This window comes from Taudactylus pleione, unplaced genomic scaffold (genome assembly GCF_031769625.1).
Source record: "Taudactylus pleione unplaced genomic scaffold, aTauple2 ptg000408l, whole genome shotgun sequence".
Taxonomy (NCBI): domain Eukaryota; kingdom Metazoa; phylum Chordata; class Amphibia; order Anura; family Myobatrachidae; genus Taudactylus; species Taudactylus pleione.
Window position 1 is genome coordinate 10,204,757 of NW_028284810.1, and position 17,594 is coordinate 10,222,350.

Consider the following 17,594-nt stretch of genomic DNA (forward strand, 5'->3'; position numbering starts at 1 on the left):
GAAATCTGCTGGGTGTCAGGCTGCCAGATAAAATGGCTGTCTGTCTGCATTTTATCTGTCAGTGAGTCTGTTTCACCAACATTATTCCAAGTCAGGCTCAACTGTAACATATCATAAGGGCAGCACAGATGGTGTAATGGTTAGCATTACTGCCTCACAACACTGAGGTCGTTGGTTCGATACCCACTACGGCCCAAACTGTGTGGAGTTTGTATATTCTCCCTGTGCTTGCGTGGGTTCCCCCCGGTGCTCCGGTTTCCTCCCACACTCCAAAAATATACTGGTAGGTTAATTGGCTCCTAACAAAATGCCCCCTAGTGTGTGTGAGCATGTGATAGGGAATATACTGTAGATTGTAAGCTCCACTGGGGCAGGGACTGATGTGAATGGATGAATATACTCTTTATAGCGCTGTGGAATATGTGTGTGCTATATAAATAACTGGTAATAAATAAATAAATGAGGTAAGAATACAGCTTTGATGCTATCGGATGCAAGTCAAAGATGTTAAATTATATTTTTTTAAATGATTCAGTCCCGCTCTGAGAGGTCCAGATGTTATTTTTTTCAAATAAGTGTGATTTACTATATCTAACCAACTCTGTATAGCCATGTTCATCCTTGATCGTATTTTTGATGTTCAACGCTTTGAGTGACAAAAAATGTTTAAAAAAAAAAAAAAAATTATTCAGTCCCAAAATTTATATTTTTCAAAAAATTACAAATTGATGTGGTCACACACAGTACCACTTTACACAAACGCTGGTGGTTTTCCTTTCTAATAACTTTTACACAAACATCTGTTTGTGTAAATGCCTAATTTTTAGCCCTGTCAGAGAATTCCTGTTTTTCTAAGTGAGTCTTTCAAAATATTTAAGTGACACTTAAATAATTTGATGCATTACATTACAATACAATTATTAAACATTACAGAATAAAATGTGTGAAATATATCATTCATGGAGTTGCGGTCATAATCCCGACCTCTGGCGATCAATAGCGGTGCCGAAATCCCGACGCCTAACCCATTGCTAGGGTTAGACACTAAGGTTGGAGGGTTAGGTTTAGGATGCGGGGAGGGAGAGGTGGTTAGGTTCAGGCATCGGGAGAGAGAGGGTTAGGGTAGTAAGAGGAGGAGGGTTAGGATACTGGCCGACAGGTGTTGGTATTCTAACTCTGTTGGGATGCTGGCTTTGGGATTCTGACCGCCGGGATCCCAACCGCCGGCATCCTGTACCCAACCCATTGTTCATATTTGTTTGTAATCTAACACTACAACTCGACAGGCTACTCTATGAACTGGATTAGGATGTTACATACACATTGGGATATCATATCATATATATTATTTGATCAGAGCTCCTCGCTATAGCCGTAACCAATTCTCAAATCTCTGCTGTCAGCGCACATGTAAATGACACAGCAAGTTGTGGCAATGGGAGGAATTAAATTCTGCATGAAAGACGTAATGTGTTGTTTCATATAGATACATTGCGTCTGCCTGCACTACCTAAATGACCCATTTTGTTTTTTAGCACACGTAGATTACCTCTGAATGACACATACATAGCTGCCTTATCTCTTAGATTGTAAGCTCGTTTGGGCAAACTTTACCTTCGGTTTCACATCATTGTATGTAATTTGTTTGTTGTGAGTCCCCCACTGTACAGCATTATTATTGTTGTTATTATTATCCTTTATTATTATCTTTTATTTATATGGCGCCACAAAGGTTCCGCAGCGCCTTACATAGTACATAAATGAGCACACAAGAAAAACAGCTAACAGTGATACAAAACAATGCAGGACAAGGACATGGTTTATAAACATAGCTGCATAACACAAGCAGCATGGCCTCAGCAACCAGGTGTTAGGTGCCAATTGGGGAGTTAGGAGTAAATGATACTATAAGTAGGGGGAGGAGAAGCATGTGAGAGAGACGAGGGCCCTGCTCGTGAGATCTTACATTCTAAGGGGAGAGGGGCAAACAGACAGGGGCGACACAGATGGGGTAGATAGTGAGGAAGGAGCATGGAGCAGTGGGTTAGGATATGTGCTGCGGAATGTGTGTGTATAAGATGACCTGATGTTATGTCAAAATTAAGTCCTTCATTCATCTATCTCTATGACAGATAATAGATTTGTTTGTGTTATTTACTTGAGAAATGTACAAAATAATGTTGTAGCACTTTCATTTGTGTAATATATCTGCACTTGGTATATAAATATATTATAATAGTAATGTGTGTACACGTGGTAGGGAATATGAATTATAAGCTCCACTAAAGCTGGGTACATACCTTTGCGATCCTCGGCTGATTTGGTTAAACACTCCCCGACAAGCTGAGCGGTGTGTCCTCATCGTCCGTCCCCCCCATCAGCTGCCTGCATTGCTCAGTGTGTATGGGCTGCTATGGGATTGGGTGGTCGACTGAGAAATATTAAATTCCACATAAGATGCGACATCCCGATCGCGCCCGTTACAGGAACATTATAAACAGTTTATCGACTAACGCTTCTACAATGCTCCTGCATACACACACATACAATCGTTGGCCCTATCACATGATATCAGATGATCAGGCTGAGTATTGTACAAGTCTGTACCCAGCTTAAAGCAGGGATTGGTGTGAATGACTGAGATGCTTATTATTCTGTATGTGTGCTATGTAAATAAGTAATAATTATTACTAAGTAATACATTTTTAGATTAAATCATAAAATCACTCTTATTGCTGCTATTGTTTTATTAATATGGTAACCCATTACTTAGTCATTTTATTTTAGTTTCTGTCAGTATTTCCCACAGGGCTCCAAACTGCTTGTAACTCCGTAATTAATTTTGTGTAAAGGGAAATGTGATTATAGAGTTTATAATGGAGTATTAGCTGTGTTATTCATTTAACTTCAGTTTCTTTGCTTTTCTCTTTTTTGTTACTTTTTCTTTCAGACAGGATGAACAGCCAAGACCCTTTGCCCTTCATCCCTGCTTAAGAAACACAGAGGAAGAGCTGCGATACCTGCAGAAGTGTGCACAGGTGCTAGTTCTCTGCTTGATGCCCACTCAGGATGCCCAGTCTCGCAGCTTACGCATAGTTCTTTCTGAAATACTTGCCACTAAGGGTATGTTCCAGGAAGAAAATCCATTGCATGTGTTATTCCCCAAAACATCATCATCATCCGCAAAGTTTATGTATAAGGTGCGACACGTCCTCTAGTGTCAGTCAGGCAAAATAAAGGCAGTTACAGGTAGAACAAGGTGTTATGCAACCATGCTGTATTTTTTCATATTTTTCAGTGCCATTTTTTTTTAATGCTAGGTCCTGTGCGACTTTCCTTATGCCGAGCGTCTTTTTTGCAAACTGATATGACAAACCGCTTCACAAGGCTGCAGAGGTTAATTTGATATGTGATACTTGCGTATCTGTGTGCAACTGAGTCTGTATACGAAACGCAACAACCTTGACATGGAAGAAGCCACGGCCACTGCATCGTAGCAGTTTGTAGGCAGATTCAGACTCGTACAACACTTGTATGTGTGCGACTTTCAAATTAATCAGCGCAGTCTCGTGAAGCGGTTTGGCTCTTCCTTTTTTGTTTTAAGATGCATTGTTGGGCGAAAAAGAGACTCAACACAAGTGGAGTCAAGGCGGGACCTGGTGCGCTGAGAGGCGGTTTGGTGCGACTGCAGCATTAGTGTATGAGGACAGATCTGTATTCAGACTAGATGATACAGGTTTCTGCTAAAAATTATTTAATGCAATTACCAATAAAGTTTTCTGAAATGTAAAATGCTATCAGATGTACCACATCTGATAGCTCCTCTTTCTTTTTTCCCCCGTTTTCTCCAGTATATTGTTTTTTACTTTTTGAGTAGCACACTCCTTCCATGTCATACACAGGCTTATTAAAGACCGTATGGGCTGCACAGACTGTGTAATGGTTAGCATTAATGCCTCACAGCACTGAGGTCGTGGGTAATTCCCACCACAGCCCTAACTGTGTGGATTTTGTGTATTCTCCCCATTCTTGTGTGGGTTTCCTCCGAGTGCTCCGGTTTCCTCCCACACTCCAAAAATATACTGGTAGGTTAATTGGCTGTGGAATATGTGTGCGCTATATAAATAACTGCCAATAAATAATAAATTCAACACATATATAAAAATAAGGATGAGGACAGTTTACTAATAGTCTTTAGTGCGGCAGAACTCTTGGAAGGTTAGTTATTAACAGCCTGAAGTGTGTGTGAGTTTATATGACTATATTAACCTCATGGTTGTCTGAGGTAAAAATGTTCCCAATAAAGACACATTTCAGTTGATATCTACTTTAAAAAATGTCAAACATTTACAAAAGTGTGTTTATGTACTCTGTATTCCATATATTCAGGATGCAATCAGCATTGTGCTATATGTAGAAATATCTGTAAATACGCCCAGTACCATTATGAATTGCCCCAAAATGTTTTGCATTTCAATTTGCAACATAGATCATATTTGGCACAGCCATAAAATGAGGGAACAGTGTATTGAGTTGCTTGTGTGCGTAGTCAGACGCAGCAACAAGCACCTTTGTGACCCAAACGCTCAAGCATACATTTTCCCAAATTAAAACTAATGGCGGCGGTCAGCACTGAGGCAGAATTACAGCATAGAGCTTTTGTATTCTGATTATCTTTTCTTTGTAATGTGCCTCCATTTTCCACATAGAGCATAACATTAATGTGTGCATATGCTGAAATTGGGAAGTAACCATAACTGCAGACCTAATCTTAGACCAGGGGTATTCAACATTTGGCCCTCCAGCTGCTGTAGAACTAAACATCCCAGCATGCCCTGGCACAGTTTTGCTAGTAGGGCATGCGAAAGCTGTGGCAGAGCATGTGGGAAGCGTAGTTCCACAGAAGCTGGAGGGCCAAATGTTGACTAACCGTCCTAGACTGTGTTTCTCAGTTGAATTAGTCCCCAACCTCCCATTGCTAGGTCAGAAGTCTTCAGCTGGTACTACAGAGGTCAGTGAATATTCAGGTCTACATCTCAGGTGACCTTCATCTTGCTGTGTCCTGATTTTGTTTCCACAGTGCTGAAGCCCTTGGTGGAGCTGCTGAGTGATCCGGATTATATTAATCAGATGCTGCTCAGCCAGCTAGAGTACAGGGAGCAGGTGAATGAACGCCACAAGAAGACCTATACGTATGCCCCATCTTATGAGGAGTTCATCAAACTAATCACTAACAGTTCTGACATTGAGTTCCTGAAACAGCTAAGGTACCTGGCTCTCTTTTTATGAGCCATCTTCAAAATGATTTTAAAGACTTTTAAATTGGCATATGTTGAAGATATTAATATAAAGTAGAAGACTGTGAATAAAAATAATGGGAACACCAGTGTATACTAGGGAGCAAGGGTGGACTTCCACAGGTGTGATACCAGTAAATGGCATGTATACTGAAAATGTCCTTTTACTGGTACTTACAGCCATTATAACAAGTTCATTGCTGGGTAATGGCTCTTGTCTGGTTCGCAAGGAATTAATTTAGTTTTTTTGAATACACAAATTAATTCTATGTGTTTTGACTGATGGAGCATTCTTTTGTACCAGTACAGGAATCAAAATGTTTTCATTTTCTGGGGGAGATTTATCAAATCTTGGAGAGAGATATAAATGACCAAACAAAAAGCTTCTGTCATTTTTCTATCACAGCCTGTAAAATGATAATGAATTGTTTGGTACTGAAACTCTCTCCAAGGCTTGGTACATCTTCCCCTCTGTGTCTGACATAGGAGGAAATACAGCCAAAAATAGGATTAACACTTCCAGGTCTAGCTACTTTTTCCACAAGTAACCATCATCAAAAATGTGTTCCATCGATGTTCTTTCTGCTGACACCTTAACCATAGAGATTATCTATGTTACTGTCTGTATATTCTTTTAAAAATAATACCGTGTGCCTTGTGCACAGACTGCTATGTAACCTGTCCTATTCACCCACCACTCACACCAATGTCACTGTGCCCTGTGCACAGACTGCTATGTATCCTATCCTATTCACCCACCACTCACACCAATGTCACCGTGTGCCTTGTGCACAGACTGCTATGTAGCCTGTCCTATTCACCCACCACTCACACCAATGTCACCGTGTGCCTTGTGCACAGACTGCTATGTAGCCTGTCCTATTCACCCACCACTCACACCAATGTCACTGTGTGCCCTGTGCGCAGACTGCTATGTAGCCTATCCTATTCAAGTGAACATGGGCCCAAAGCACCTCACCCCCCACCACTTACGGACCGCACGCATGATGTCATACCTATCACCTGCATTGTTGATGTCAATACATTTTGGTTTTGTTACTGCTCTGCTTTAATATTACGGATCGGGGTGAAACAAAGTGCATGATGTTTCCTGGAGTTTCCACTACAAAATGATGCAAATTTAATGAACATTGGTTCAGTAGTTTTTGCGCCAAGTTGGAACAAACAGACACAACATTCCTATTATGTTAGTATAAATTTACATGAAAAGTACATGTTTACATATCTACAATCAACCATCAAAGAGGTATGGAGGAAATCATTATTCTTTATCCATCAACTGACAGGCAAGTAATCAAGTTAGTGTTGAATAGAAAGTGTCTGCCCTGTTTGAAGTTTGTGATGATGAGCTGACCAGGTTCTGTGCTAAATAGTCCCAGGATTTTTCAGCTAATCAGCTGCTGGTGATGAGATGTGTCTGGAACGTGGTGAAACACTCAGAGCAAAGACTGGTTCCATGTTTGGTAGTCTGTGAGTCTCCAACTTGTGTTAGTCCTCTAAGAAGCACTGTGGACTAAGTACTGATACATAAGATGACCGAATTGGATTACAGTATTGTGATGGTGATCGGGATGGAGGAAGGGAAGAAATCCAGGCAACTGGAGAACCCCTATAAGTGTGCCCTTGGAGCCACTCCACATTTCAGACAGGTTGATTTATACCCATTTCCAATTGAAGAGGCGAGTGGATAAAGTTGTTATGTTTAAAAGAAATTGAATATATTTACAGTTAAAGATAAATTATTAGACTAAAAACTGACTTAAGAAGCACTTTTATCCACAAAATAGATCAGGAAATAGACTACCAGCATTTAAAATAACATTGTTACTATGATCCCTAGATTGTAACACCTTCATCCATTAAAAAAGGTAATTTTTCAGAAAATTGTTACATAACGCCTTCATCCACTCACCTCTTCAATTGTTTCCATTCTTACAGGTGTCAAATATTCTCTCTGCATAAGGTATAAGTGTATCTGCTGGTAATTTATACAAAGATTTCTGCGCCAGCCCTAAAATATATTTCTATTCATGATTAACTTCCAATTTCATTTAGAGCAAAGGAAATTTATATGTTCATTTGTCAGTAACTCTATAGAAAATAGACATAGGTTTGCAAGTTTCTATTCATCTAATATATATCATTTGCGTAGTCCTTTTGTCCGGAACGCTCTTTCAAATTGAATATCTCAAATACTACTTAAGATTTTTTGCCGACGGATTTCAATCGGCAATAAATTACAGAATTTTGAATAAAACAGTGTAAAATATGATGGAAAAAAAAATATCGCCAAAAACCATAATAAATGCTTTAGTATAGCTAACTTCAAAATGTGAAGAAAACTACCAGAACACAGAGCTGGAACAGTGACCCGGGGGAAGCGGGATAGGGGTGACCGCCGCTGGCTGCTGTTCTCCCGCACTACATGGTGGTCTGTGCTCTCACATAGACCCAGCGCCATAGCCGTGTGCGAACACTGTTTACGTTCTGCCCAGTTCAGCTCCTGATTGGTCGCCTGGCTGCATGCCGTAGTTATTACATACTGAAGGATGGCGCGTGGGCGGCACAACTCGTGAGGCTGCTGCCGTAGGGGGCGCTCTGCCCTGACCTACTTTCTCCAGCACATGGATTCCAGCCTCGCATCTCCCAGACTATCAGCACCGGGTTGGTGCCTCAAAAGCAACGCCTCTTTTCTCTGCTTTCCACGAGAGCTGTCTCCAGCCGCTGATTGGTGGGAGGCTGTCAGACATTGAGGTGGAGTGTGTTGTGTTCTGAGCAGCGCACACGTGTTACACAGCCTTGTGCTTGGTGGGGGCGCCACTGAACTGACTGATGTCATCTAACACATTGCTCACCTCCCTGTCACCCAGCCTTATTATTACTGTTGGGAGTAGTTGTGTAAGAAACTGTCACGGTAGGGGGCGCTCTTTCCTGACCTACTTTCTCCAACATGTGAATTCCAGGCTCACAAATCCCAGCCAATCAGTACCGGCTTGGCGACTCGAAAGCAATGCCTCTCTGCTTTCACATCTGCAGGTCATATGATCACCACTCATCAGCTAAGCCACGGGCATTTATGGTTTCTGTTTTTTTTTTTTTATTGTAACATTTCGGCAATTTGTAAAGTGCGATGATATTTGGCCATGGACTGAAGCAAAATGGCCCGTTTCCAGGGGGTATTCGCAAGCTGAACCCCCAATAGATGCATATGATAATGCACTGTTACTCCACCTCACCGTCTCCCAGCATCCCGCCAATCAGTGGCTGCTGGCAGCACTCGTGGAAAGCAGAGAAAAGAGGCGTTGCTTTCGAGGCGCCAACTCGGTGCTGATTGGCTGTGATTTGTGACCCTGGAATCCACGTGTTGGAGAAAGTAGGTCAGGAAGAGCGCCCAAATTGGCTAAATGTTCGCCAAGGGCATACTAGTTGTAGTATAGTTTTCATATAGGAGCCGTGAGTATCAGCTCACCATTTGCAAACTAGGTGTCAAGTAAGTTATGAAGTTGTAAAGGTCTCCAGAAAGCAATTTTGGGTATATTGCATCCTGTCTGTGTTTGTTCAAAAGAGTTCTGAAAACATTGCAGTTGTTGTTGTCTTATTCTATTTTCACCATACTCGCGCCAGAATTTTATGTCTCTTGCTTGCAAGAGGGCATGTAGAGGTGTATTATTAACTATATGAGTCGACTTTCTATAAAGAAGGGTACACATCTGAACATATGTTCTGCATAGAGGCTGCCCGATTCATCGTGATTGATGCACCCGCCCAGATGAGCTGTCAATCACCACCGGCCCGTGCAGCAAGTGACTGCCCGTACAGACAGCACGATGCACCAACAGCCGACGTGAATGACTTCATTCACTGACATATCGCTGATACACACTCGTCAATGCACAATTTAACGGACGATACGTTGGCCAGTGAGTACCCAGCATTGGTGTTTAGCTGCTAGACTATGCCCAATACGTACATTGTGTGATGCTCTGAAAGTTTGTACAGTGCTGCACCAGGTTCAGGTGTCCTCAGAATGCTTCGGTGGCCGATTTCCCCGTGCTAAGATAGGACACACCGTGACAGAGAGGCAAGCCTGTATTCCCTTTTGCAGACACAATTACCAGTCAGGAGGGAAGGTGCAATGCAATTTTATTGCTGCCAATCAAAGAATAACAATTGACACAGGAAATGTTTACCATTCACAGATTGAATTAAATAAATTGCACTTTTCAATGTCAAGGTATTTATTACCTCCCCGTCCTCTACCAGTGACCTCAGTTGGCAAAGCAATAGTTAAAACATATGCAAATTGCATAAGTATCTGTATTATTACAACTATAATGGCTAACAGTCTATGCAGGGTAAATGGCTCCAAGTACAATAAAGCACATGCAAGTTAGGCTGGTACTTGTAGTTCTCCAGCTGTAACGGCTAACAGTCTCAGATACAATTCATTAGTTAAGAAAAGGTTGCCAACTGAGGTTACACAGGGTTAAGAGTTTATCAGCTGCCAGAAAACAATACTAGCCAGGTAATGCAGTGGTTAAGCAGGTATAGATTTAGCATTAAATCGGCTAATACATTTGAAAAATACAGTGAGCAATAAACAGCATTACAGAATACTATGACAGACAAAGGACCATGACGGGTCACTACCAATCAATTAATTAACACCAATGGCCAACCACAAACAGAGAAAAAAAATACATTTCAATGGCATGACGTTTAGTTTCAGGATAAACATAGGACATATTGCCCATCACCCACAGCTGCATCCGACATGAGCGGACGCAGTAACACAAGTCAGGTCCCCTCCCAGTATGAACTGGAGGTTCACAGGAAGAATAACAACACCCCAAATCAGCCACAGATTTGTACAGAGAGAGAGAGGGGGTGACCTATCCTTCCCCCCTATGTTCTCAAATAAGCTACTGAGTTAGAACTCTCTCCTAATAAAGTGACAGAACCCCTAACTAACTGGGAGCCCCTTCCTACAGCTGCTCGGAGGCAGCTCACATCTACAAAGGGGAAAACCCTATTCGATAACCTGTGCTCAGGGAAAGATTAAAGGAACCACTAGAAGGCACTAAGGGAAGAGGGTGAGGGGGTGTCCTGGCTGGGTGATACTGTCTAAAGGCAAGAGCTGCACTCAGGGGAAGAGAGGAGACAAGAGTTAAGCAGAGGGAGGTCTGGTGTTCTTACCCCTGGCTGTGGCTGTTCAGCCTCCCACGATGTCCAGGGAAACTCTGGGATGCACAGCACCGCACCGGAGTTCCCAGCTGCAGACCTCCAGCAGCTTTTTTGCAAGGAGCAACAGGTGCAAAATCCCTTTCCACAGGGGCTCTGTCCAACAAACAAACACAGCAGCAGGAGGGGTCCTGAAGCACTCTTCCGCTGGGGCTGTCTTTTCTTCTGCCCGTGCGGGTGCCAGCAGAGTTTTCGTCACTGGCGGGACCTTTTCCTCAGCTGGGGTTTCATCCGCGACGATGGAGCGATGAGACCTTCTTCCCAGGCAGCTCCTCTTCTATCCCAGCATGCGCAGACTTCCACATGCGGTGCCTCCTGATAACAGGCACTTAGGAAGGCAGTCCTTTATTCAGAGGGGGCTTCTTCCAAAGCAGGGTCCTCTATGCAAGTCCCGAGGCAAGCTTCCTCCAGGGACTCACATCCAGCATCAGAGCACCTCTCCTGGCAGGATAGATAGGTAGCCTTCCTGGCTAATGTGAAGTCTGGTCATTGTAATCCAGGGCAAACATAACATCCTTATTTTTACAGCTCCAAGGGCACTCCACTGAAACTACTTACAGGCAGCACACCAGGTGCAGTATTTGTAATCCAGGGTAACACAGGGCGATACTCTCCCCTATCGTATGACCAGACTCTGAGCACTCCACAGGCAAAATCCTCCCTGACTCTGCACTGACAGCCCTTGGGATGGTATTTTGTAAGCTCTTACATACTCTTCTCCCTGTCAGTCCGGCATCTATGAATGGACAGGGGGACCCCAACAACAGGCCGTCTACAGGGATCTCTGCCTGGACACACAGGCTACCAATCAGCGACCCTCCATAAATGGGTCGCTGACCAAGGGGCACTTTCTACCTTCCTGTTTGCACATGCTCTGTGGGGTTCAGGGAGAGCATGGTCAGTCAAAGTTCACTGTACTATGTGAATGGGGCTGTTATCTCTCTATATATAACAAAAAAATTGGGGGACCCCTATTTGGGAACAAACTTGGGGGTACCACAATTGTATTGAGTGTGACTGATCTGATCCATCAGGAACTCCCCAGTCTATCATTAAACTCATAAATAAGGAGAAGGCTGGCACAAACAAAGCGTTATTTACAGATTTCAAATAAACTTAATGAAGCTGTTACATTACTGGCAAGTAGGTAGCCTCACCACTTTTTTTGTTTCCAAGATAGACTACTGATCATAAAATATCTCATCACCCCCATCCTATCCTGCCATCTTGTCCACCTCTGGAATGACCAATGCAGATTCTCTTCTTTGTATTCTGTTTACTACACTTATACCATGGTCTAGTCTCAAATCAGGGCACTAACTGTTTGTAGTTTGTATGTTCTCTTAATTTTGCTCACAGTAAAAAAAAAAAATACTAGTACATTGGCTTTGGATGAAATTAACCCCAGTGTGTTGGTGCAGTAGAGACTGTAACCTTTACTGGAGCAAGGACTGATGTGACTGATTAAACATTCTTTGTGGCACGCTGGTAATATGTCGGTGCTGTATAAATGAAGGTTAATAATATATCACACCTGCCTTCTCTTTCCAATGGTGCATACAGACGGTCAGATCTGTTAGACGAACGATAAACGACAAACAATTTGAACGATTTTACCAACGATTTCATGAACTACGAACGATTTTTTACAGTATTAAAATGAATGAAAATTGACCAAATCTGACTGCAAACACATCAGATGTCAGATATCGTTATCTGACAAACGGAACGCACATCATTCATCGTTGCAGGGACACGTCAGATTTTCTTTCAGATATGAACGATTTTTAAAATCATTATTGTACAAATCTAAAGGAGAATCTGACCGTGTGTATGCACTGTTAGGGACGTGTTGTGACAGATACGTGACTTTCCAGTTTATTGGTGATGAAACCATAAGCATTTATTGTACTGATGTGTTGATGTTCTCAAGTAGAATGTCATTATGTTTCTTGGTGACTTTTTTTTCCACTTGATTTAAAAATAGCAGCTGTATCCAGGACTGCAGAGTGCTGGCAGCTGAAATAGTTTTTCATTAGTTTCCATCAAATGTTTGATTTGACATTATCTGAGAGGCACATAAAATAACGGTTGCTATTCAGTAAATACACCTAAATAGCGTTTTCTCATTACCCAACTGCTCAAATTATACAACACTTATAATTTTGTGGTAATCTGTCAAAAGTGCAACCTAAATTGCTGTTGGTTTAAAGTCCTCATTTGATTGGTTGGATTCATGTTATTGTCATAGTCGCTGTCTTTTTACGTGGAGGCAAATAACAGTACATGCATTTTCAGCTCCACATTACAATCTTTGGCCATCCAACCATTGTTTCAATCTGGTCTCTGGTACTTGGGGAGATTTATCAAACCTTCTAAAGAGGAAAAGTGGAGGTGTTGCCCATAGCAACCAATAAGATGTTAGCTTTCATTTATATAGTACATTTTTATAAAATAATAGGTAGAATCTGATTGGTTGCTGTTGTCAACACCTTCACTTGTAGTTTTTAGAAGGTTGGACACAATTCCCCTGCTGGGTCTCTACAAAAATGAGAATTTCTGAAGGTCATTGTATCTATAACATTTTATCATATGTCCCCATAAAACTATCCCTGTTCACTTCTTAATATCTTTCACAAAATGCTATTATTGTTGCTCATATTCATGGGAGAAAGCAGAGCTGTAACGCCCTGTGCCGGCCCCGCCCCTTTTCCTCATGACGTTGTGCATAAGGGGGCGGGGCCGTCGGCACTTGAAGCTGCAGTAGTGCCTGGAGCGTCTTCAAGATGCTCCGGCAGTTGTAATTATGGCAGGGTGCCTGCCTGTAGCATCCAATGGACGCTACAGACAGCACTACCACAGCGGTGCTGGCTGCAGAGTGCCGTTCCAGGCATCCCCTCCAGCCAGAAGCAGGGGCTGTGAGATGGCGACAGTGCCGCCCACAGAGCCCTACGCTCTATGAGATCGCATGGGCTGCACAACCCTAGTTACGGCCCTTAGAAAAAGTAAATATGTATTTAAATGGCCCTGAGAAAAAGTAAATATGTATTTAAATGTACCTGTTATATAGACTAAGCTGGGTACATACCCACTCGCAGACCACAACGCTCCGCAGGTGGGGAAGGCACAGGGCAGGCTGGCTGGAACACTGTTTACTCATAGAGGCTGTGTTCCATAGTGCCCATTGGTTTTCTGTAAGGTGAATGTGTTTGATGTTGGTAAAATGGATGCTACACCCACTATTAAAGGTAATGAACAGAAAGTATGGACAGGGGTTCTGTAAAATGACAATGATAAACCTTAGGTTTAAATTTAATCTTCTACAGGTTGAGTCTCCCATATCCAAATATTACGAAATACAGAATTTCTTTGGCCTGACTGAGATAATGAAACCTTTGATTTTTGATGGTTCAATGTACACAAACTTTTTCTAAGGCACAAATTATTAAAAATATTTTATATAATTACCTTCAGGCTGTGTGTATAAGGTGTATATGAAACATAAATGAATTTCATTTCTGTACACAAACTTAGTTTGAACCACACAATTATTGAATATACTGTATAAAATTACATGCAGGCTGTGTGTATAAGGTGTATATAACACATAAATGCATTCTTTGTGTATATTTGGGTCCTATTCCCAAGATATCTCATTATGGTATCCAATTATTCCAGAATACCCCTGGTCCCAAGCATTTTGGATATGGGAGACTCAACCTGTACTAGATACTATGTGTATGTAAGTCCTTAATGAACTTCAGTCTTTTCCTTTTACTTCTTTTTACCATCTTTACAAACATAACAGGAAGACCCCATATGCAAGACAATTGTGCTTTAGCAATGGTGCATACAAAAAACGTAAATGATAACTTCGGTAATAATGAAAATTATTTGTTCAAATGATCTTTGTTCTTTTGAAACCGTTAATTCCATGCACTGCTCCATATTTAATTAACAATTTTATAATTGTTTGTTTTATGTAATATGTTGTGTTAATCCTGGAATTTACCTTTTGTATCTTAAAATTTAATTGTTTTAAATCATGTTTTAGTGTATAAATGCATTTTTGCACACACGATTAGATTTTTAATAGTATTATCATTATTATATAATTTCACTGCAAATCTCAGCTCTGTGTTTTCTGTTTTTGTTTTTACTGGTGGGTTCGTGACCTTTTCATAACTGGTTGTTTTTGTGTTTATATAATTTGAAGCTTTTGCAAGTATTGCTTTTTTTGTCGTCATTTCTTCTAAATAAATTCGCCAGATAATTGTACTGTGTATGTGCGCAACCTATCCGAAAATCTCAATCGGTCGGGCATCCCAAATCATCCAACATGCCCTTCCGTTGCAATATTTTGAAGTCGGATGCAACACGCAGTGAATTTATGCCGTGGCCGACAGACTGGATTTCCCCTTGTTGTTTTACATGGGAGTAATGGGGAAACATCTCCTCTCCAGGGGAGGAAGCCAGATATCGTGGCCAATACACTGCAACATATGTCCCCCAGGCCATGATGTCTGCGGGGTTTCAGGCTGTCAGATAACATGTCTGTCGGTCTGACATACAGGTTGAGTCTCCCATATCCAAAATGCTTGGGACGAGGGGTATTTTGGATAATGGAATATTCCGTATTTTGGAATAATTGCATATCATAATGAAATATCTTGGGAATGGGACCCCAATATACACACAGAATGCATTTATGTGTTATATACACCTTTATACACATAGCCTGCAGCTCATTTTATACAATATTTTCAATAATTTTGTGGCTCAAGCAAAGTTTGTGTACATAGATGAAATAAATTTATGTTTCATTTACACCCTATACACACAGCCTGAAGGTAATTTTATACCATATTTTAAATTATTTGTGCTTTAGACAAAGTTTGTGTATATTGAACCATCAAAAATCAAAGGTTTTATTATCTCAGTCATGCCAAAATTATTCCGTATTTCGGAATATTTGGATATGGGAGACTCAACCTGTATTATATCTCTTGGTGTATGCCCAGCATTAAGGTTGGGATACCCACCACTCACTTGTTTTATTATGTTTGGTGATGTTATCTTGTATTCATATTAAGGCCCGCATTCAATATGTTTCGCTCCCACAATACTTTTTTGCCTGGTGGACTTTTTGCCTATATCGCGTGTTTTTGGGTGCGGAAACTTTTGGCGCGATTCCCTGTATTAAATATGAAAGTACGCGAAAACGGCACCCGGCGGTACTTGAACAGGCGGAAAGTCCTCTCCAAAATGGGGTAATCAGCCTGACACCCCCCAAAAGATGCGCTGACATGGGGGATCACTATGGATACCCTCGAATAGGCCTGCTGAAGGTATTTGGGATACTTAAATGTTCTCATTAGGTTCTAATTAGCGTCTTTGCATAAGTGGTGAAGAATAGCATTTATCAGTTTTTTTGGGAGAAAATAACTAGTCCCAGCAAATTTGGGGTACCTGAAAATGGGGGGTAGCATATTTAAAAGTTGCTGAAGTAAAGCTTAAAACATCGTGAAAAATCCACTTGCCGCAAGCACCTGCAATCAAAAAAACACCTGGGACATACTTGGGGACCCCCCTGAAGTCTATTTCGCTAGTTTTATAATTGTGTCCCCCAACTTTTCGTTTTTTCCACCCCCAAAATGAAAGTACTATTTTGGAGTCTTGTAAAGTGTATTTTAAAAATATTTGGACGCCGTTTACCTTGGGGGACTATCTTAAGGCTGTACGGGGGTTCCCGCAACGTTGCACCCTAAAACCCCAATTCTGCACTTTTTTCCGCCTGCTATTCATAAGCCAAACTTTTTCGCCTATTATATTGCATTGACTTTCCGCCTAGGCGGAAAGTCTTTCAAATTGAATACGGCGATACTTTTCCGCCTGGCGAAATTACGTCATCTGCAAAACTTTTCCCCCGATCTCGGCTTTTCACTCCAAATTTAATACGAGCCTATATATGTATGAGAAATAAAATATCTCAATGTGGTCTACTAACACTGAACTATAATATATGTAACCACACATTTTTCTTATTGCTTTTTAGGTATCAGATTGTTGTTGAAATAATTCAAGCAACTACAATCGGAAGCTTTCCACAGATGAAAAGACAAAAAGGTGAGACGTTTATTAATACTGTAGTAATATAACCATTGATGAGTACAGAGATAATGGGGGGGAAGTTATCAAACCTGAAGAGGACAAGGGGAGGTGTTACCATAGCAACTAGTCACATTGTAGCTATCGTTTTATGTAATGTAATGTATCATTTATAGCTAGAAGCTGATTGGTTGCTACGGGAAACACTGGCACTTGTCCTCTTTAGAAGGTTTGACAACCCTCCCCCTATGGTGACTGAAGTGGCTTTTCTCCTATGAACTCTATTCAGTACATGTCACTGTTTTACTTCTTCCTGTAGGAAACCCTGCAGTTGTTCAGTGCATTACCCATGTTGCCTGTAAGGGTATATATGTGTAATTTGCAAGATTGTCTGTTTATAGTAAGAGTTTTTTGGGGTCATATTTGCAAATATTGTAAATAGAAGAGTCGTGAAAGAGGGAAGTTAACTCAAATCTTGCGCGAAGGTACAGTATTGCAGTTCTCTCAGCTTATGACTGCTTTTTGTACTCTTGTACTATATATTGTATGGAAATTGTTCCCACATCTGTTCTATGCTTGGCGTTGGAAAACCTCTGTGCTGGAAGACATACTGTGTAATGTGATGGTTAGTACACAGAGACTATACAACAGCTTTGGCTGCATCGCTGTCCAAACACTGCCTGAATCTCTCCAGCCACAACTGGCACCTCTCACAGGTAACTATAACCACGTGCTCAGACGGGCACAATGCATCTGTGACCAGGGTGCAGCTGAGCTGCTAGAAATCCTGCTCTATATTGTTAGCTATTTTATTTTCATATTTTTATTGTTAGCTTTTAAATAATTGCTTCATTATATCTTGATTTCAGATTTAGGGGTCTATTTACTAAGCAGTGTTAGGAGACAGAGTGAAAAGTGATAAGTCTG

General features: G+C 41.3%; 1 protein-coding gene across 1 annotated transcript in view; it reads left to right on the forward strand.

Annotated features, from left to right (window-relative positions):
* Positions 1–17,594, forward strand: part of SNX25 (sorting nexin 25) — a 268,761-nt gene that overhangs the window by 108,099 nt on the left and 143,068 nt on the right. The window contains exons 4-6 of the mRNA XM_088447009.1: positions 2,951–3,123; positions 5,081–5,267; positions 16,615–16,685. Of these exons, the coding sequence (XP_088303135.1) occupies positions 2,951–3,123; positions 5,081–5,267; positions 16,615–16,685 (431 nt within the window). The remainder of the gene's footprint in view (positions 1–2,950; positions 3,124–5,080; positions 5,268–16,614; positions 16,686–17,594) is intronic.